Source organism: Lathyrus oleraceus, chromosome 2 (assembly GCF_024323335.1).
Source record: "Lathyrus oleraceus cultivar Zhongwan6 chromosome 2, CAAS_Psat_ZW6_1.0, whole genome shotgun sequence".
Lineage (NCBI taxonomy): Eukaryota > Viridiplantae > Streptophyta > Magnoliopsida > Fabales > Fabaceae > Lathyrus > Lathyrus oleraceus.
The window spans coordinates 165,566,046-165,581,745 of record NC_066580.1 but is presented as its reverse complement, the minus strand read 5'-3'; the positions used below and the strand labels follow the sequence as shown (position 1 = coordinate 165,581,745).

At 41.9% G+C, this 15,700-nt stretch overlaps 1 protein-coding gene across 1 annotated transcript; it reads left to right on the top strand.

The window, feature by feature from the left end:
* The first annotated feature begins 642 nt into the window (after positions 1–642).
* Positions 643–2,661, top strand: LOC127122428 (uncharacterized). Its single transcript, XM_051052768.1, has 3 exons — positions 643–1,578; positions 1,651–1,839; positions 2,449–2,661. The coding sequence occupies exons 1-3, from the start codon at positions 643–645 to the stop codon at positions 2,659–2,661; spliced, it is 1,338 nt and encodes a 445-aa protein (XP_050908725.1).
* The last annotated feature ends 13,039 nt before the right edge of the window (positions 2,662–15,700 follow it).

Below are 15,700 nucleotides of genomic sequence, written 5' to 3'. Positions count from 1 at the left end.
GTCCTTAGTGGGTTAAGCCCATCTTTGTTTTTGTGCATATATTATGTTTATTATTGTTTTTTATTGTTTATTTTGTATGGTGCTTGGTGTTCTCTATGTGGTGAGATAAGTCTTATACCCGGACATGAGAGCTCTTATGATAGGAGGGTGGTATAGTCATGTTTGGCTTACGTGGATTTAATCCTTAATAAGTTGACTTGAGATGCCCCACTAAGTGGAGGCCTCTTTGGAATTACTGGTGTCACACGAGTAGTCGTAGTTGGCATTACTTTTTCTGATCTGGGAGCCTAAGAAGTTGATGACATTAGAACCCTTAACCCATATTGGCCTTTTAGGATGTAGTGTGGTGGCTATTCAGGTGTAGACTTGAATTAGTTGTTACGCGATACACTCGGACGAGTTTCTCTTGAGAATATTATTGGTTGACGAGTAGTCGTTTAAGTCGGTAATATCCAAAAGATGGAATTATGACTCTAGGAACTTTTTAGAACCTTTTTCTACATGTGATTATACCATTAGTACATACATTGTGGGTTGGTTCTTACCCTCGACTCCGTGCTTGTGACTCCGAACCTTTGGACCTTGTGTGTGTGCTTTGTGTGATCTTGTTTGTGGTTGTTGCATCATGCACTCATTTCATTCATGAGAATTTTTCTCAATTTTCAAGGAAAATTAGAGATACTTTTTGAAAACATCGCAAATATTTTGATCACGGATATTGGAAGAAGGAATACTCGGAAATACAGTTTCAGATATCCCGATCTCATGAAATTAAGGAAGCTAGCATCTTTTGTGGATGATCCTAAGGATTTTAGAGACCGTTTTGGGAGAATTTTATATGTTCTATCTACTGATGTTGAGGATGGTCTTCTTTGTACTTTGGCTCATTTCTATGACCCTGTTTACCGGTGTTTCACTTTCCCTAATTACCAGTTGTTCCCCACCATGGAGGAGTATGCTTATATTTTGGGTATGCCAGTGTCTGATAGAGTTCCTTTTAGTGGAATGGAAGTAATTATTGAGTCTCGAGTTATCCCTGAAGCCATTCACCTGAGGAAGTTTGACATAGATGCCAATATTACTATCAAAGGAGGTATCAGAGGGTTGAATTTGAAATTTTTGTCTGAGAAAGCCTTTTATTTGGCTAATGCTTGTAGTATGGTGGCCTTTGAAACTATCCTCACCTTACTCATCTATGGTTTGGTCTTGTTTCCCAACATTGACAACTTTGTTGATGTTAGTGCTTTGAGAATCTTCTTGATTAGAAATCCAGTTCCAACTTTGCACGGTGACACTTATTTCTCCATTCATCATAGGACTTATAAAGGAAGTGGAACTATTGTTTGTTGTACGCCTTTACTGTACAAGTGGTTTATTTCGTATATGTCGCAATCTCATATCTTCAAAGAAAACAAGGGTTGTCTAAGGTGGTCTCACAGAGTTATGTCTCTCACCAATGATGATATAGCTTGGTATTCTTCTACTTACGACGATGTTAAGATTATTGGTAATTGTGGGGAGTTCTATAATGTGCCTCTTCTTGGTACACAAGGAGGAATCAACTACAATTCGGATTTGGCGAGACGTCAACTTGGGTTCTCTATGAAGGACAAACCTAATAACACTTTGTTAGAATGCTTATTTTTCCAGGAAGGGAAATACACTCAAGGGTTGAAAGCTAGGATGGTACGTTTTTGGCACAATGTTCGTAGGAAAGGAAAAAGTGATATTGGATTGAATAATTGTATAGCTTTGAAGCCTTACACTAGCTGGGTGAAGAAGAGAGCCGAAGAATTCAAGATGCCATACACTTATGAAAGACATATGTCTTTAGTAATGGTCAGATCACCCACTATTAAAGGAATAAAGGAGTTTCAAGAGGCTTTGGATAGGATTAAACAAGAGAGGTATGATTGGGAGGAATAATTTCACACCTCACACCTTGAGAAAGAAGAATTTCAAAAGCAGCTAAAAGAAAAGGATGACTTGGTGGAGTTGCTTAAGCAACATACTGTGAAGAGATCAAGGGGCCAAGGAGATTTAATTTCCTCTAATAGTTCGTCATCGACTCATATTAGTACTAATGGTGTTTAAAACTCCATTATAGACCAGCTCATGATAGATAAGGATGCTATGAAAAGCAACTACGAAAGAGAGATCAGAAGGCTTCACAAGAAGTACCAGCTTCACATTGGATCGACGTCGGACATGATTCCATAGATCTAGTTTCTTTCCATTTATGATCATTGAAATTGTATTTTTGATTGTATTCCTTTACATTATCAAAAAAATAAGATATTCAGTACATCAAAATGTGTTATTCCTATTATGATGTTTGCAATTTATGTCTTAAAGTTCCTTGGAAAATAACAATAGTAACATTCACATTTGCATTTGCATATCATGCATCATTTTGCCTCTTGGTCTTGCTTTTAATAAGTTTGTCAGGGGTCTTCTTACTTTCTTGGTTTTCATCCAGACAAGCTAATTTATCGGTACAATACTCGAGCTAATCAGTTGAAGAAGATGGATCGTCTAGAGCAAGAGAATTGTGAGCTCTGTGAAGAGGTAACTATCTTAAGGGACAACTATGAGAGGCTTACTGCTATGACGGAAACACTAGTGGCTGCTCAGAATCAGCCACCTCCTCCTCCTTTTTAGACTCCACTTTAGAGGACCGTGATTTCCGAAATTATGTCTAGGCTCGTCTCCGTGGCTCCCGTGAGTGCTCCGCAGCACCACATGCCCTCTGGTTTCCTTGGGGGAATGTCTCCTAGCTTCACGCCTGAGGCGTATCAACCTGATGTTGAAGTTCCTATGGATCAACCTGTGATGTCGTACATCTGTCCACACTTCAACAGGGGCAACCCGTTTCTCTCTTATGTATGGCATGGAACCAGTGCTCCCCGTAGAGGTTGAGGTCCCGTCAATTCGAGTCTTGATGGAAGCCAAATCATTTGAGGGGAATGGTGTCAAAGCAGATATGATCAGTTGAATTTGATTGAGGAGAAGAGAACGATGACTTTGTGTCATGGCCAGTTATATCAGAAGAGAATGAAGAAAGGATTTGACAAGAAGGTTCGACCCCGTGTATTTAGAGAAGGTGACCTTGTGCTCAAGACTTTCTTGTATTTCGACACTGATTCTAGGGTAAAACGGACTCCTAATTATGAAGGCTCGTATGTTTTGAAGAGAGCTTTCTCTAGTAGTACATTGATTCTTACAACTATGGATGGTGAGGAGATTCTTCGTCTTGTGAATGCCGATGCAATCAAGAAATATTTCTCCTAAAAAAATAAATAATAAGAGAACAGGTCGCTATGTTGAAAACCCGAAAGGGCGACATAGGCAAAAATGAGCGTCTCGGTGGATTAAAAACCCAAAAGGGAGGTCTAGGAAAAAATTAGAGACATAAACAGAAAGTAATTATCCTGGTAGATTGAACCCGAAATGGGAATCTAGGTAAAAGTTAAGGATTATGGAAAGTAACTGCATCCGGCCAGACTTGATCAGTCAAAGCAATAGTGCCTATTGTAACACCTCAAAATTTGCCCTCCTCTTTTTGTGACTAGTTTGGCATATTGCATTTCATTTTTTAGGACATTAGACATTGCATTTTGCATATCATCTGAAAATAATAAGGTCATCCTCCAAAGTCTTTTCAAATGATGAAGAGTTACATGATTCAAGCCTGTGGGTCTTAATGAATTGGTGATCAACCATCTGAGGGTTTGCACTTCAATTAGGGTTTCCTGATCCTTCAAAGGTCTTGAGCATTATCTTGTTTTCAAGGGTATATTATCATCATCATGGTTCTATCATCCTCAAGGGCTTCATTGTTCATTCTCAAGTTCCTTTGGATTAGGGTTTTGACCTCTGGTCAACCCTAATCAATTGCATTCTTTCAACCAGGGTTTCTCAAGGAGATGAGGCATTCTATTGAGATGGAGGTCACATGGTTATATTGAAGAGATTATATGAGCTAGGGTTTCATTTTTGAGCAATTTCCTCAAGTGGTAGAGGCTCAAGCTGATCAGGGCATGTCAAGGTCATCTGAGGACCACATAAAGTCAACTGAGGGCTTTGAGGTGGGGAAGTGAGTTGAGACACCTCTTTCATGTTCAAATGAAGTCTATTTGTCATTTCAATCATCTATCTTGAAGATTTTGAAGTCATGGCAAAAGTTTCCAAAAATGGAAAGTGACCTGTAATTGAAAGTTTCCAAAAATGGCAAGTTTTTGGTCCACATTCAACTTGACTTATCCACATCAAAGAAGCTTCAAATGGATTTTTGGTGAACATGAAAGTTGAAGATCTTTCTTTCCCCTTTTCAAAAAGTCCCATATCATAGTCATCTGATAATTGGTTGAGAAGTTATGGCCAAATGATCACAAAGTATGCATGGAAGTTCAACATGGCATAACTTTTGCTTCAAAACTCCAAATTGGTCCACTCTTTTTGCAAAATACTTCTTGTGACCAATACTTTCCAAATCAATCATTGCCTTGCATGGAAAATTTTCATATGATCATGTGTTCATACATGTGCATTTTGGAGGGAAAATTCATAATTTGAAATTGGTTGATCATACAAGCAAATTAGCACTTCCATGTTGATTGTGGGATGATTTTAAGTGAATTTGTGCCTCAGCATGGCACTGTTCACGTGCACATTGGACATGCTAGGTGTATTTGGCAATTTTGCATTACACCTTATATTTCCCTAATCATGTTTAGCCTTTGCAAATGGTGATTAACAACATCATTACCAAGCCATATATAAGCCTAATCATAACTGTTTTTGCTCATAACAGCAATTCTAGATCTGAAAATTCATTTTCCCTCCAATTTTCTCTCTCTTTGATTTTCATTTTTTTCCACACAAGCCTTCAATCTCTTGGCATATTGATGATCCTTGTACAATTCTGAGCAAGATCCAAGCATTATTCGTGACAATTGATCAAGATTTGAGCTGGTTCATGAACATTCATACATTGATGGAAGATTGAAATTGAACAAGATCTAGTGGATTTCAAGTGCTTCTTCATACACAAAGCTTCAAGATACAGGTAGAGGAGAAGATCTGGACGTTTTGGAGGCTTGAACACGTGAATTTGAACACTACAAGTTCCAAGTAAGTGAAATTCTATCATCACCGTTTGTTGTTTCATGAACATGATTAGATAGATCCTTTGATGCTGATGATTCTGATATAAGTAGATCTTGAAATGGATGAGAAATGAGTGAGATATGTGGATTTAAAGTTTTTATGTTGAATTTGTTTTCGTTCGATCCGTTCAATATATGATGAATTAGGTGAAATAAATGTGATATTCGAGTTCCTCATAGGAAAACCTTTCGATCCATGTATAGTTTGCTAGTTTCTGGAAATTTTTGGATGCGCACCACCGGAGTTCAACCGGAGAAGACGACCGGAATCACTATTCCGGCCGTCTGGTTCAGTAGCTTAGGGTTTTGTTTCCAGCGCTCATTGACCTCGCTTACCTGTGTTCGAACCTTGGCGCGAGCATTTTCAATTTCCATTTGTTTTCTCCTTTTGATTGAAACGCTGCGTTTCATGTTAAAAGCGCTTGGACCTTCAGCGTGCTGGTTCGATACCTTGCCATGTATTTCTGAAATTTAATTGTTGTTTTTCTCATTTCCTGGCGCGCCTGGGTTCGATACCTGGCTCTGGTTGTTTCTGAAGTTTGATTGCATTTTCTCCTTGACCGTGCTTACATGTGCTCGATTCCTGGCCTTATGCGTTTTCTATCTCATTCACATTTCATTTTCCACATGATTTCACTATTATTCCATTTTATTTCATCAACTTCAAAAAGTCATTAAAAATAGTAGATTAATCCAATTTGATCCCAATTTTTGTTCACATGCTTGTGTTAATGTCTATTATTTTTTTATGTTATTTTCATGATTTTTATGTTGTTGGATTTTTAATTGTGCTTGATTGTTTGAACATGATGCCAATTTGCTATGTTGTGCTATTTGTTTTATGAAATGCTCATCTTTAATCCAATTGCTTTGAAATTTGACATGCTTGATCATAACATGTGACATGATGTTTTGGATTTTGTTTGGCATTTTTATCATTTGATACCACTGTTTTGGACACATGAACATATGTTGTGACATTTGGTGTAACATTTTGTGCCTTACACTTGTGCATTTTCATTCATACACCAATTGTTGTCTTCTGGATTTATTTTTGGTAAGATGCTTGTTCATAACATGTTAAACTCACATAAAAAATTTCATGATCATTGGATACATTTCTGTTTTAATGTGGATTTTCTATTCTTGATGTCCAATTTTGATCACATTGTTTGCCTTTGCTTTATCTTGATTATGTGATGGCTTTGCCTTTTGAATTGGCTTTGGTCCTTTTGAGGACTCTTTCTTGTTTGATTGAATGTGCTTCATGTGAAATATTGACTTCTGTTTTGACTATTTGACTTGCCTTTGACCCTAGTCTTTGTACTAGTGGTTTGTACTTACCAATTGTGTTTTGTGTTTCAGGGGTTGAGCATTTAACACTAATGGTTGATGTGATCTCATTACATGAGAGGCCATTTGCTTTGATCACTAACTCTTGTTGTGTTGTAGGTCCATTGATATGATGAACTCACTTGAGTGCTTGCATTTGTGACTTGCATTGTGTAGATATTGGAAAGTTCCACTGTTGTTGTCTGTTGGTTTTTTCTGTCTGAGATATTGACTGTTTGGATTTTGTACAGGTACATTAGTCGCTTTTAGCTCTTGCTTGAGCTTTGCTTTGGAGTGTGGTTGATATACCACTGAGGTAGTTTAGCCTTCTCACTCCATGTAGTCTGGAAGCCCTGTCACTTTTTTGGCAGGCATTTGGATGAAGTCCTCCTTAAGAGGCTCTTTGTGTGTTTGTTTATATTTGTGCCAAAGACCTCCTTGTTTAGGCATGTTACTTGTTAAGTCCTCCTAAGTGAAGAGGAAATTGACAGATAGAAGGGATTAGCAATCAATCCCCTGTTATTCAGTGAGTCGTTCATTAGGCTCGCACTACGTGCTGATGCTCTTGAACAATGTACCCAAGATCCTTGTATAGAGTCAGTCAAGTGGAATAGGGTCCCTCTTTCTGGACCCCCACGCTTTCTTGGATTGGAGCTCACCCAGACCAGGGTTAAGAGCATGAGGTCTCATCCTCATTATCTTTCATCAGCTTCACCCTAACTCTCAATGTTAGTGGTTAAGAGCTTTAGCATACCCCTACAGTTTTGGCTTGTTTGTCGAGGTTGATATGACCCCTCTTGACTAAAGCCCAACCATTTGTCTGAGCCTCTTGTTTGTATATAGAGTGTGATGATTGCTTTTGATGTGGTTATCTGCTTTCCACTTCTCATCTCCTTTTCTGTAGGAGTCGTATGATCAACTTTCAAGGAAGTTGAACGTATGTAGAGATAGACTTGAGTTGACTCGATTCCTGTGTGAGTCAAACTCTTGTTAGAGACCTCAACCTAGGCACTTTGTTTACATGACAACTATTAGGCTCGAGTCAGACTCCCTATTAGTTTGTTGTCTCCTTTCCCCTGTTAAGGGGAACTACGTCGCCCTGATTCTCATACCATATGAGATACGTAGGCAGGAGATCGAGCGAGATCTCTCCGGGAAACCTTTTGTTTTTTTTTTAGTGTGTTCAACCTCTTTGTTTCTTTTGACATCTCAGCGTCTCTTTATGTTTGTGTGACAACTATTTGGCTCGAGTTCCAGACTCCCTATTAGTTTGTCAATCCAATGAACTCTTTCTTTGGTGTTCGTTGGTTAGCGTGTGCTATTTGTTCGGAGTCGGATGTAAGCCCACGTATTGGCATTCTGTTTCCTTGTTTGATTTTGTTTGGAACGGGTGTAAGCCCATGTATTGGCATTTTGTTTCCTTGTTTGTTTTGAGGAGTTAGATATAAGTCCATCTATTGGCATTCTGTTTCCTTGTTGAGTTTTTCTTTCGACGTCTCAACGTCTCTTTTCGATGTTTTGTTTCGGTGTGCGTTAGCCGAGCTACGAATGCTCTGATTCTCATTCCAGATGAGATATGTAGGCATAGGATGCGATGTCCTAGCGAGCATGCCTCCCTTTTCCCCGAACTACATCGACTCTGATGTTTGTTTCTGACAAACTACGTAGGCCCAGGATGCGACATCCTGCCGAGTCCCCTTCCTCCGTCTTTTTTCACCTGTTTTATTATTCCAGTGTGTGTGCATTCTCTTTGAGCAGTTATTTAGCAACCTTTTCCTATTCTTTTAAGCGTGGATCCCGTCGAGTACGACGGACGTGAGGGGTGCTAATACCTTCCCCTTGCGTAACCGACTCCTATACCTTGCAATCTCTCGTCGTAAGACCGTTCCTTTCCCTTTCTTAGGTTAGTCCTGCGCTTCCTTTCCGTCATAGGATGAATAGCTTCGGTGGCGGCTCTGTAAACTTGTATTTTTCCGCCGGTTGTTTTTCGCGTTGCGACAGCTGGCGACTCTGCTGGGGATACTTACAAAGTTGACCTCTTGCTGGTCCATCTTCCCTAAGCGAGTCAATCCTAGCGCTCCTTAGAGTAGTTTTGGTTGCTTTTACTGCTTTATTTATTGCATTCATGATTATTATACTGTGATTGTATATACTTGCATATATGTTTGCATGCATCATATTATTACTGTGCTGGATTCTGGACAGGTTTGGTTCCTTTGATTTGGGGTGGGTGTTCTGAGTGGGGCTAAAACCCAGGCCCGAGTATACACCTAGGATTAGAGTGGTCTCACGTCTCCTCACATGTTGTGATGACATGATGTTGAGACATGACATACCACAGCCGGATGAGGTTCATCTGAGAGAGCTCTTCCGGGTGAAGTAGTCCATTTTGGTTGGGTTACCTCTTTTGAGCTGTTGACTTCGGTGACCGTTCTTTCCCGGATCTTTGGTTTAAATGATCTTATGAGAGCTGCAGCGGCACACCCGAAAGGGCAAACCCGTTGAGTATCTTGTCCGATTGTCGAGACCATTATCCGCCTTAGGATGACCTTATTAGAATTCACCTGTGAGGGGAGGGGTTTGATTCTTACAGTACAGATTCTGTTGGTGACTCTTTGATGGTGACTTTGGTTCAGTCGGATTTATGGATATTTATTTCTGACACACCGGAGTTCTATCCGTGGTGTTTATCAACGAGTTCCGTTTATTTTGGATCCCCGGGTTGAATTTGAGGGTACTAGTTCAGAGGATCTTGTTGTTATTTGGTCAGTGATTTTTCTGTGATGATGGTGATGTATCCTCCGTTCCTTTTATTTCGGAACCCCGAGTTGGATTTATGGTTACTCAGTCCCTCAGATGGTTGTGATCAGTTCAGAGACCGGACCTTCTGTACAGTTGATGTTTAGATGACTTGGAGGATGGCATTGTGACTTGCATTCATGCATCTGCATCATTCCCATTTTGCATTCATTCGCATCTAACTCATGTCTATCCATACTCAGGGTACATTCTCGATTGAGATTCTGGTTGAGAGACATCCTGATATCAGAATGTTATTGTCAAATTATTATCCGTCTCGATGAAGCCAGAATCAAAGGACATAATGTTCCTCATACGGATAGGCATTGCATTCATGCATGAATCATAATAACTTGTCTTCTGTTTTACAGGTGTCGGTTTCTAACGTGTTTGATTGTTTCAGGAATCATTGCTCGCGCACGTAGAATCATTCCTTTACACGTAGCTCGTCCGCACAGATACCCTACCAGGCGCAACAAATCCAAACTGATGGATTCACCTAACGCTGACATTCTCGAGCTGAAAGAGAAGATGAGTGAGTTGGTCAACGTCATGCAAGGGTTCGCCTTGGGGCAGAAGGCACTTGTTGAGAAGGTGGAAAAGCTTGAGCGGGCTTCAGCTGCCAATAGTGGCAATAATCAGGAGGGTGTTTCCAACAATGGTCTTGGTGGTTCTAGGGATGGTGGTGATCCCAGAAGGAAGGTGACTACTGTTGGTCTAGTGATCAACAATGGGGGAGGTTTTGGTTTCGCTACAGGCGGAGGGCCAGGTCCTGTAGGCAATAATCTGAAGGATAATCAGTTTCCTCCTTTCTTTGAGGCCATGAAGGATAAAGAAAAAGACCAGTTCTCTGTGTTGAATGAGCAATTTGGTCAGTACGGTGTTCCGTCGCCAAACAAAGAAATTCAGGTACTAGTAGAGAAGATCAGGGCTCTGGAAAGCCATGCTACTCCTGGGGTTATCAATATGACAAACATGGAGCTGGTTGAGGGGATTGTGATCCCACAGAAGTTTAAAGCGCCCGCGTTTGATAAATACAATAGGAGTTCTTGCCCGGAAACTCATCTCCAGGCCTTTGTCCGGAAAATATCTGCCTATACCATGGATCAGAAGCTATGGATGTACTTCTTCCAGGACAGCTTGTCTGGTGGGTCTCTGGAGTGGTATACCAAGTTGAGATCATCGGATATCAAAAGCTGGCAGGATTTGGGAGATGCTTTCTTTAAACAGTACCAATTCAATGTTGACATGGCTCCTAGTCGTACCTAGCTGCAGGGTATGTCTCAGAAGCCAAATGAAGGGTTTAAAGAGTATGCGCAAAGGTGGAGGGAGTTGGCTTCCAGAGTTCAGCCACCACTGGTGGATCGCGAGATGTCTGATCTGTTCATGGGTACCCTGCAAGGGACTTTCGCTAAGAGAATGGTGGGTTGTCCCGTCACTGGTTTTACAGACATAATGGTGGCAGGGGAGAGAATCGAAAGTTGGCTGAAAATGGGAAAGATACAGGGAAGTGCTTCGTCTTCTGGATCGAAGAAGCCCTTTGGTAACGGTCAGCGTAAGAAGGAGGGTGACACGAGTGTTGTGTATGCCCAAAGGGGACATGGTAGGGATCGTTACTACCAGCGTACTGCTGCGGTAACCATTCCTGCTGATAATCAACCTGCACAACAACAACAACAGTCACAGTAACGACAGTCGTTTCAACAGAGAATACAACGGGCCGGGTATCAAGTGAGAGGACGAATGATTGATCGCCAGTTTGATAGGCCACCTGTGACATATGCCTTTTTGCTGAAGAAGTTGAAAGATTTGGGGTTGGTTCAGCTGAGAACATTGGCTCCGGTGAGACCAGATTTAAGGCCTGCCAGTTGAGATGAGAATGCCAAATGCAAGTTTCATTTTGGTGCCCCTGGACACAATGTTGAGAATTGTAAAGCCTTTAAGCATGTTGTCCAGGATCTGGTGGACTCCAAGGCCATCAATTTTGCTCCATCACCAAATGTTAATGCTAATCCCATGTCGGTGCATGGTCAGATGGGGGTGAATGCAATTTTGGAGGATATGAGGACAATTAGGCTGATGAACGTGGATCAGTTAAGGACTCTGATGGCTGAGGTCAAGAGACAGTTGTTGAAGAATGGAGTTTTTCCAGGTTGTGATGATTGTTGTGCCGCTTGCATTGTCACTACCGATGGGTGTGTAATGTTGAGGGAGACAGTGCAGAGGATGATGGATGAGGGAAGCCTCAGTTTAGAGAAAGTTGGTTTGGAGAAGGAGGATGTGTCCACGATAACCATTTATTTTGATCCTATCAACTTGTCAGCGCCGGAAGATGCAGCTCTAGTTACCATCACGGTACCGGGGCCTATTCCATATGAAAACGACGATGATGTGCCATGGGATTATGGTGGGGAGGTATATTGCAATGGAGAGAAGCAGGAGGATCGGACTGTAGGTGAAACCACCATTTCAAAGCTGGATAATGCCGGACCTAGTGGTTTCACTCGCAGCGGGAGGTTGTTTGCGCCTGATTCATTAAGGAGTGGGGAGGCAGAAAAAGAAAAGAGAGATAAGGTCGAGGCTTTAGCCAGGGCAAGAGGGAAGCAGGTGGTGAGTGAGGGTACTCCTGTAGCGACACCGGCGCCTGGTGGTTCGGAAAAAGAACTTGATGATGAAGCTGAGGAATTTCTGAGGATCATCAAGAAGTCTGAGTATAAACTTGTTGATCACTTGTAGAAGACTCCGTCTAAGATTTCAATCCTATCATTGTTGTTAAGCTCCGAAGGGCATAGAGAGGCTTTGTTGAAAATATTGAAGAGAGCCTATGTCCCGCAAGAGATAACGATCAATCAATTAGAGACAGTGGTGTCTAATGTTAATGCCAGCCATGGGTTGGGTTTCACTGATTTGGATCTTACGGTGGATGGGCGTAATCACAACAAGGCCTTACACATTTCAATGGAGTGTAAAGGAGTTGTGCTCTCGCACGTTCTGGTTGATACCGGTTCGTCACTCAATGTGTTGCCGAAGAGGGCCCTGGCAAAGCTGGATTGTGAGGGGTTGATTTTGAAGTCGACTGACCTGGTGGTTAGAGCATTTGATGGCTCTAAGAGGGTTGTGTTTGGGGAAGTGGAGCTCCCTGTGAAGATCGGGCCCGAGGTGTTTAAGTCTGTGTTTTATGTCATGGATATTCAGCCGGCATACAGTTGCTTGTTGGGTCGACCATGGATACACACTGTTGGGGCAGTGACTTCGACTTTGCACCAGAAGTTAAAATATATCTGGGACGGGCAGGTCGTAACAATTTGTGGGGAGGAAGATATCTTTGTCAGCCAACTATCATCGTTCAAGTACATGGAAATGGACGGTGAAATATGGGAAACATCGAGTCAGGCATTCGAAACCGTCAAGGTGGAAAATGTTGTTTTTGCTAAGGAAGAGAAGAAGCCGTCCATTTCTTCTTACAAACAAGCTACTGAGGTGGTGAAGAGTGGAGAAGCCCCAGGTTGGGGAAGAGTGATAAACATCGCGACAAAAGAAGACAGGTTTGGGGTTGGCTATCAGTCGGGCCAAGGCTCGTCTGGGCAAAATAAAGGACGTCGTCAACCGTTCACGTTCACCAGTGCTAGAATGCTAGATCCAGATCGCGTCTGTACGGTGGGTGAAGAGATTGACAGTGACTACGAGCTCGACTCGTGGATAAAACCGTGCGTACCAGGGATGGAGATCCAGAACTGGAAGGCCGAAAAGATCATCACTGTCACTCTACGTGAAGAGTAATATTTCTATTTTTCAATTTGGTTTGCATGAAAGCCATACGTTTTGCCCGAAACGTAATGGTTCATTGTAAGGGCCACCTCATGTTTCATTTTGCATTGTTTGCATCATTAATAAAAGGATGTTTTTCGCATCAAAAGCGGTGTTCCTTGTTTTTCATTTAATTTTGCAGTTTAAAAATAAAACAATAAAAATGGCAATGTTTGTTTTTCTTTTTTTCATTTTAATTTGCTTCGTTCCGGCTCTAAAGCAATACATGAATCAACATTCATGCAGATGCGATCATTCTCCGAATCTCATTGATAACAATTCTGTTACACCCCTATATGACTTCGACAATCCGATCTATCATGCCGAAGAGGAAGACGAAGAAGATTGTGAACAGCCGAAAGAATTGACCAGATTGTTGAGACAATATGAGAAGGTGATTCAACCGCACGAGGAGCAGGTTGAGCTTGTTAATTTGGGTACCGAGGAGGTCATAAAAGAAGTAAAGGTTGGGGCCGCTTTGGAGGAGAATGTCAAGAGCAGAATGGTAGCACTGTTGAAAGAGTATGTTGATATCTTCGCCTGGTCCTATCAGAATATGCCAGGGTTGGATACCGATATCGTTGTGCACAGGTTGCCATTGAGAGCAGATTGTCCTCCAGTGAAGTAGAAGTTGCGCAGAACTCGACCCGAGATGGCCATGAAAATCAAAGAGGAAGTGCAAAAGCAGTTGGATGCTGGTTTCCTAGCTGTCACTAATTATCCACCTTGGGTCGCGAATATTGTGCCAGTTCCGAAGAAGGATGGAAAGGTAAGGATGTGTGTGGATTACCGGGATTTGAACAGAGCTAGCCCGAAGGATGATTTCCCCTTACTTCACATTGATGTGTTGGTAGGTAATACAGCTCAATTCTCGGTGTTTTCCTTCATGGATGGCTGTTCTGGCTATAATCAAATTAAAATGTCGCCAGATGATATGGAGAAAACAACGTTCATCACACCATGGGGCACTTTTTGTTATAAGGTGATGCCATTTGGTCTCAAGAACGCCGGTGCCACGTATCAGAGGGCTATGGTGACTTTGTTTCATGATATGATTCATCATGAGATCGAATGCTATGTTGATGACATGATAGCAAAGTCCCAAACAGAAGAGGGGCATTTGGAGGATTTGGCCAAGTTGTTCGACCGGTTGAGACAATTCAGACTGAGGTTGAATCCGAATAAGTTCACTTTCGGAGTGCAGTCCGGTAAATTGTTGGGGTTTATTGTAAGCGAAAGAGGAATTGAGGTTGATCCTGCTAAAGTAAAAGCAATACAAGAAATGCCTGAACCGAGAACAGAGAAGGAGGTTCGTGGTTTCTTAGGTAGATTGAACTACATTTCACGGTTCATATCTCATCTAACAGCCACGTGTGAACCTATATTCAAGTTGTTAAGAAAAGATCAGACGGTCAGGTGGAATAATGATTGCCAAGCGGCATTTGAAAAGATAAAAGAATATTTGCAGGAGCCTCCGATTCTGATGCCTCCTGTGGAGGGCCGACCGTTAATTCTGTACTTGAAAGTCCTTGAGGGGTCTATGGAGTGTGTACTGGGGCAGCATGACGAGTCTGGTCGAAAAGAGCATGCAATTTACTACCTTAGCAAAAAGTTTACCGACTGTGAAACAAGATATTCACTGCTCGAGAAAACTTGATGCGCTTTGGTATGGGCTGCTCGCCGACTTGATAGTATATGCTGGTTCATACCACTTTGTTGATTTCCAAGATGGATCCGATCAAGTATATATTTGAGAAGCCAACATTGACCGGACGGGTTGCGAGATGGCAAATGATTTTGACTGAATATGATATTCAGTACACTTCTCAGAAAGCAATCAAGGGGAGTGTATCGTCTGATTACCTCGCCCAGCAACCCATTCAGGATTATCAACCGATGAAGTTTGAGTTCCCTGATGAGGACATCATGTTTCTCAAATCGAAAGATTGTGAGGAACCTATCCCGGAGGAGGGGCCTGACCCTGAATCCGAATGGATTCTGATGTTTGATGGGGCCGTTAACGTGAATGGTAGTGGAGTTGGTGCTATTTTGGTTACGCCGAAGGGATCCCACATTCCTTTTGCTGCTCGGATAACGTTTGAATGCACCAACAATGTGGCTGAATACGAAGCTTGTATCTTGGGGATCGAATAGGCGATTGATTTGAGGATCAAGAACCTTGTCATTTATGGAGATTCAGCTTTGGTTGTGAACCAGGTTAACGGGAAATGGTATACGCATCAATCTCATTTAATTCCATACCGAGATTATACGAGGAGATTTTTGATGTTTTTCACCAAGGTGGAATTACACCATGTGCCGAGAGAAGAGAATCCTTTGGCAGATGCTTTGGCTACTCTGGCTGCCTTGATTAAGGTGCAGTGGTGGAATTAGTTCCCTAGTGTTGAGGTGGGACGTCTGGATAGACCGGCTTACGTGTTTGCTGTCGACATAACGCCTGATATTGAAAAGCCGTGGTATTATGATATCAAACAGTATTTGGAGACCCGGGAGTATCCCGAGGGAACGTTCAAGAAGGACCGAAAGACTCTGAGGAGGTTGGCCATGGCGTTCTATCTAAATAAGGATGGGGT

Bases quoted from the DNA above. Each gene is read 5' to 3' on its own strand.
- LOC127122428 (XM_051052768.1), top strand. From the start codon at position 643: ATGAGAATTTTTCTCAATTTTCAAGGAAAATTAGAGATACTTTTTGAA. The intron at 1,579-1,650 runs GCGAGACGTCAA...TTATTTTTCCAG, and splicing joins TCAACTACAATTCGGATTTG to GAAGGGAAATACACTCAAGG. The intron at 1,840-2,448 runs GTCAGATCACCC...TAAGTTTGTCAG, and splicing joins GACATATGTCTTTAGTAATG to GGGTCTTCTTACTTTCTTGG.